Here is a 6,258-nt window from a genome sequence, read left to right on the forward strand (position 1 = left end):
AGAGAGAGAGAGAGAGAGAGAGAGAGAGAGAGAGAGAGAGAGAGAGCTTGGTGTTGTCTATTGCTGGAACATGGGCCATTTACTTTTCTGATCCCTACCAGACAGTAAAGTCTTTGATGATGGGGCCACATCTTTTCTTCCTATCCACCCATTCAGGAAACAAGACTGGGCTCATAGGTACTTGGTGTCAGTATCTGGCTGCCTGACTCTTGGAGTTAAACATGTTGAGTGCTTACTGTGTGCTAGATGCTCTGAGTATGCCATTGCATCCAAGGCAGCACAGGCCTGATACCTAGGGAGGAGGGCTCTTTCCACCCCCAGTTTATGAGGGAGGAAACAGAGGCTCAGGAAGAACAGGTAGCACATCCAAGGCTACAGAAATAGTAAAGGCCCTGTCTGTCTAATTTCAAAGTCTGTCTTCTTTCTCCTACATAGTACTACCTAGCTCCCATCTCCAGCCTGCCCAGGCTCAGATGTGGCCAAGAGAACACCACTTTTTTACTTTGTGCTTAGGCAAGGATAGAATGATGAGAATAGATGGCCCTGGGCAGCTGCCCTCCCCCTGCTATTCCCAAGTGTCCGGCCTTCTGGAGTAGAAGACCTACCCAGCTCAGATGGCATTTGTCCATCTCCTCTCAGAATCTGGAGCAGAGGCAGTGTGGATGTGGGGGAATTAGAGCACAGATGAAGGAGGTTCCAAGGGCCCTATATTATATGATCTATTGTCTCTGCTTTGGTCCCCTCTCCTCTCTCTGTTCTTAGGAGTGAGACTGGTCAAGTTTGGGGATTCAGACTCTTGCATGATGGGGATGAGATATGTCCAGGTAGGACACTGGGCAGTGGGAGTGGGGAGTGGGGAGATCTGTGTGGAGCTGCACCTGGCCAGAGACTGTGCCCATTACCCCTGGGCTCCAGGAGATGCCTGTTCCTATCTCCCCATCATGCCCAATATTAGCAAGGATGGGAGAGAAGGTATGGGTCCCAGGCAGGTTGAGTTTCCCCAGCCATTGGCTGGGAGCTGCAGGGGGTAGTGGCTAAGGCATGTGTAGGCTTGTGTGTGTGTGTGTGTGTGTGTGCGTGCACACACACACATATATGCGCATGTGTGCAGAGGAGGTGGAAGCAGTGGCTATGAAGGAATGTGAGTGTGATGGTGGTGGGAGGAGGATTGGACTGCCACTTCCAAGGCAGCACAGGCCTGACACCTTGGTACACAGCCCATCAGCCATGTCAACCCCCTGCGGAAATGCCACATTAAGACAAAGGGCTCCCCCAGCTAAGCAGTGCCCCACCCTGCCAAACAGTCAAAGCCTGGCAGCCTTGCCCATGGGCCACCCCTTCCACTCCCTGTTGGCAATGTGGTTCTCTGTCCTCACTCCCAGCCCCATGATGGAGGAAATACAGAATTCCTGTTCTTGCTATCCCCACTCAGGAGACCCAGCCAGCCCTCATTGTTTGCTCCCCTGGCTTGGGAGATGGCCTGAAAACCCCAACCCTTAGGCTGACCCTCTCTTCCCTTCTGAGCAGGTTCCTGAGTGGGAAGGGCCTGGTGATCTACCCAAAGATTGGAGACAAGCTGGACATCATCTGTCCCCGAGCAGAAGCAGGGCGGCCCTATGAGTACTACAAGCTGTACCTGGTTCGGCCTGAGCAGGCAGCTGCCTGCAGCACTGTGCTCGACCCCAATGTGCTGGTCACCTGCAACCGGCCAGAGCAGGAAATCCGCTTCACCATCAAGTTCCAGGAGTTCAGCCCCAACTACATGGGCCTGGAGTTCAAGAAGCACCATGATTATTACATTACCTGTGAGTCCCTGCCCATCATGTGGGTGTCTCCTATTCTGTAGTAATGGCTGCCTCTAAGTAGTGCAGTGAGACTGCACACAGTCAAGGCTCTGCCTGATTTGGTCCTCTTTGAAGACTGGCATGCTCTCCTCCCAGCCTGGCCTTGGAATTCTGCCCCTAATATTCACCAAGGTTCCACTGCCAGCTCTCCTTGGCTCGAGTGGGAGAGTTCTCCAATTTGTGGTGTTCTCTCTCTTATTTTCTTTGCCCACCTAAGATCCAATCTTGGGAAGGGCAGAGTTAGCAAAGCTCTTTGGGATCAGCCAGCTGTTTGGCTTTTCTCTTTATGGGAAACTGCCACCCCAAGATGGGGAAGGACTTTTTGCCCGAGGTCACACAGGGAGTTAGGGATGGGATTGGGACTCTAACCCAGTTCTTCTGACCCCCTAATCCAGGATTTCTTCCAGTTTGTGTAGAAGCCTCCCTCAAAATGCCAGTCTGATTGTTTTGCTGCTGAGCAACATTGCCCAATGAGAAGACATATCTTAGTGTCCACTGAGAAAGAAGGGCCAGGGCCTGGTCATGATCAGCACCCTTGGGCAGGGGTAGGGCTTGCTATTCTGTCCCTGTGGGAGGGAAAGAAGTTGAAAGGATCACAGGTAGGTGGGGGCTCCTTGCTACTCTCCACCTCCCAATTATGTCCTAAAGCAGCACTAGGGTTTCTGGGTAATGTGGGCAGGCCTGTCTCTCCCCCTGATGGCACTGGCATCTTGCTGCAGCTACATCCAATGGGAGCCTGGAGGGACTGGAAAACCGGGAGGGAGGTGTGTGCCGCACACGCACCATGAAGATCATCATGAAGGTCGGGCAAGGTGAGTGCCCAGTTTGAGGGCCCCTAGTTAGGCCTTTGCAACAGATGTCTCTGACTGAATGTGAGTGTGTTGGGAGTAGGGGAGGGGGCAGTAGAGTTAAAGTAGCTGAGGTCTGGTATACAGCCCATACTTGGCCCACCCTAGATGAATGAGTCCCTCATGCTGGTGGGGTCCCTTCCCCTCACCTGTCCTCTCTCCACCCACAGACCCCAATGCTGTGACACCTGAGCAGTTGACTACTAGCCCACCCAACAAGGAGGCTGACAACACTATCAAGATGGCCACGCAGGCCCCCGGTAGTCGGGGCTCCCTGGGTGATTCTGACGGCAAGCATGGTAATATATGGGTGTCTCCCAGACTCTGGGACCCAGAGGGCAGAAGCCATTGCCACTGCCCTTTCAGGCCTTGTCTCTGAAGAAAGGCAGGATGGGGCCCAGCCTGAAATCTGCCATGTGTCCTTAACTGTTCCTCCCCTCCCTTCCCCTTCCTCAGAGACTGTGAACCAGGAAGACAAGAGTGGCCCAGGTGGGAGCGGAGGCAGCAGCGGGGACTCTGATAGCTTCTTCAACTCCAAGGTAGCATTGTTTGCAGCTGTTGGCGCTGGCTGCGTCATCTTCCTGCTCATCATCATCTTCCTGACGGTTCTGCTGCTAAAGCTGCGCAAGCGACACCGCAAGCACACACAGCAGCGGGCACCTGCCCTCTCACTTAGTACCCTGGCCAGTCCCAAGGGGGGCAGTGGCACGGCGGGCACCGAGCCCAGCGACATCATCATCCCCTTACGGACTACAGAAAACAACTACTGCCCCCACTATGAGAAGGTGAGTGGGGACTACGGGCACCCCGTCTACATCGTCCAGGAGATGCCACCCCAGAGCCCAGCGAACATCTACTACAAGGTCTGAGAGCCCGGCACGGCCTCGGGCCCTGAGGGACTGTCGGAGGGGACTGCACCTCTCCTTTCTCTCCATGCCCTTCCCCTTGCCAGCTGTGCCCACCTTTGTATTTAGTTTTGTAGTTTCTTGGCTTTTATAATCCCCCTTTGCCCTGCCCCTAGGCTTTGGAGGGGGTACTCATGCCCCCAGCCCCCATGCTCTTGTGCCTTCCCCCTCTGGCCAGGCCTCTGGGCTCTGTGGGGGCACCCCTTCGAAGAGGGCAGGGTTGGATGCTAATGGACAGTAAGCAGGAAGATGCCCCCCCTGGCCCTGCCCTCCTCACTCCCTTTTCCCCTTCCCAGGACTGTTTGTCTGCTATCATCACTGTTTTTAATGTTTTTGTGTTCATTTTTTAGCTGTCAACTCCTTTTCATATGTTTTTTTTTTGGAAGAAAAATGGAAAAGGCAGCCCCTGCCCAGGCTTTCTGAGCCCAGCTCAGCTAGTACAAGGGTCCAGGGCCAGGATGTGGCCAGCCTGGAAGCAAAGGATGGCCTTTCTGTTATTTGGGGGTCGGGGAGGCCAGGACTGTTCTTGCCCACGAGGGAAGATGACAGTGCCTTTGGGCAAGGTGTCTCACCCTCCCCTCCTGACCCTTCTGCTACAAAGCTGATCTTGGCAATAGGGTAGTGGCTGCCACCCTTTCACACACACACACACACACACACACACACACACACACACACACACACAAAAATCCCTTCCTTGTGGGATTCTTGGGCATCTCCTGCTTCCCTCACTCTCACGGTAATTAACGTCTTAATTGGCTGTTGCCTGGGGAACAGGAGAGCTGCTACAGGCAGATGACCTCATGGGGGGTGGAGGGAGGTGAGGTGCCCAGGTGGCTATTTGCCCTGCAGAGATGGGAGTTCTACCTTCTCCCCCGCCCCCTCCTGTTCTCTCCTTACATTTGGCCCCCTTTGGCCTGGTGGGAGACAAAGGCCCAGGGCAAAGACCTAAGCGGGTATAAGGCCAGGTGGCCTGCTCCTTTTCTGGGCTCTAGCACAGGTGGGTTCCCCCCAAGCCAGCTCTCACTGGCCCCCTAATCTTGGGCTGTGGCCTGGAAAGAGGAAGAAGCTGCCCAGGGTTGGGCCAGCACGCCGTGCACTTTGACCCTGGCTCCTTGCCAGCACGGCTGTTAACAGACTGCCACTTGAGTGTGCCTTGCAGGCGCTCCCAGAGTGGCCGTGGAAGGAGCTGGGCCTTACACCATCCACCTTCATGCTGCCTCCTGGCCAGTTGCCTACCCTAGTGCCAGGTGGGAGAGAGGGAGCAGAACAGCCAGCCCCTTCCAGGTGGCAGTCGGAAGGCGTTTTGTTTTTGTTTCTGTTGCCATTTGTGTAAATACTAGTCTTTTTTGGAAAAAAAATAATGTAAAGATGTTTTGTATAAACTCTGAATTATTTTCTTGTTGCTTTTTTCTTAGAAAAAAATGAGAACTAAAAAAAAAAATTAACCACATGGAGATGGGTGTAAAATGGTGTCATGATGTTGGGGGATGAAGTGTGAATGTATATGTATGAGTGAGTATGAGAGAGAGAGAGAGAGAGAGAGAGAGAGTGTGTTCTTGTGCCAGAAACCAAAAACAAACACGGTGGGTGATCTGGGCAAGTATGGGAAGAGGGTGGCTGTCCTAGTGGAGCAAGGTGTCTCAAGCCTTCTGCCCCTCCTGCTCTCCTGCCCAGTTTCTTTGTCCTCTTGTTCTGCTGGAGACTTCGACCATTTCCCCATCTGTGTCCTGTCACCTCTGTGGCATTAGCTCTGGGCATCTGTCCACTATGGCACTATGCTCAACTAGAGAGGGTGGATGGAGGAGGGTTTGTTCACATGGGGATCTGGGTGTGTCCACAAGTACTGCCTCCACCTGGGCTGGGGCTAGATCTGGGACCTGCTGGCAGGCCCAGCCCTGCCCTGCCTCAGGATGCCTGGAGGTGGATAGAATAACTTCCCAAGAGCTGGCTCTCAGCTGCAGCCCACTGGGTCCTAGGGTTGCTTCAGGCTTCCCAGTTCACTTCTTAGCCAGAAGAATCTTCTATCCCCTGTCTTCAGAGCTGGGCCACTCCAGTGTATGCCAAAGCCCTCACCTTGGCATACTTGGGAGCTTCTGGCCGACAGCTGAAGTCCCCTAGCTAGAGCAGCCCTGAGCATGCAGTCTACCTCTCACAGGCTGGAGGTTGGAGAGTGTGGTGAAGTTCATGAAGAGGGTTTGGTCTCAGTCCTAAGGCAGAGACCCCATCTGGCAATGCCTGGGCCTTCCCACTCCAGCCTGCAGGTCTTGTGGGGGGTGTTCCCTTTGGAGATGGCTAAGACAGATGTCAGGAGAGGAGTAAAAGTGAGATCCCAGCAGCTAAAAATGGGTAAGAAGGCACTAGAGGAAAGGAGGAGGAGGAAGGAAGGGGAGGGTTAGTTCGTGATCCAGAGCAGGAAGCCCCAGTGAACCAGCCAAGGAGCAGGCTGGGCTGTGAGGGAAGTGGGAAGTGCATGGAGAAGGAAGGCAGAGAAGAGCCACAGAGCCACGGGACCTGCAGGGGGGAGGGAAGGGAGGCTGGGCTGGGCCTGGCTAGGGTGCTCCGGGAGCCAGCTGGGGCAGAGGCTGTTTATTTGGTTTCTCATTAACCAAAGGAAGTGCCTGGATCAGATAGTGCCTCTGTTGCTTGACTGCCTGCCCA

General features: G+C 54.2%; 1 protein-coding gene across 3 annotated transcripts in view; it reads left to right on the forward strand.

Moving 5' to 3' along the window:
- Positions 1-4,994, forward strand: part of EFNB1 (ephrin-B1) — a 12,737-nt gene extending 7,743 nt beyond the window's left edge. The window contains exons 1-5 of one of the 3 annotated variants that reach the window (XM_014535283.1): positions 750-824; positions 1,528-1,805; positions 2,564-2,656; positions 2,863-2,991; positions 3,149-4,994. In XM_014535283.1, coding sequence (XP_014390769.1) covers positions 817-824; positions 1,528-1,805; positions 2,564-2,656; positions 2,863-2,991; positions 3,149-3,561 — 921 coding nt within the window. In that variant the 5' untranslated portion in view covers positions 750-816 and the 3' untranslated portion in view covers positions 3,562-4,994. Of the gene's footprint in view, positions 1-749; positions 825-1,527; positions 1,806-2,563; positions 2,657-2,862; positions 2,992-3,148 lie in introns of those variants that run through there. The other 2 variants (XM_005860863.2, XM_014535282.1) reach the window with 2 other exon arrangements.
- Positions 4,995-6,258: the final 1,264 nt, after the last annotated feature.

Source organism: Myotis brandtii, unplaced genomic scaffold, assembly GCF_000412655.1.
Source record: "Myotis brandtii unplaced genomic scaffold, ASM41265v1 scaffold1418, whole genome shotgun sequence".
Taxonomy (NCBI): Eukaryota; Metazoa; Chordata; class Mammalia; order Chiroptera; family Vespertilionidae; genus Myotis; species Myotis brandtii.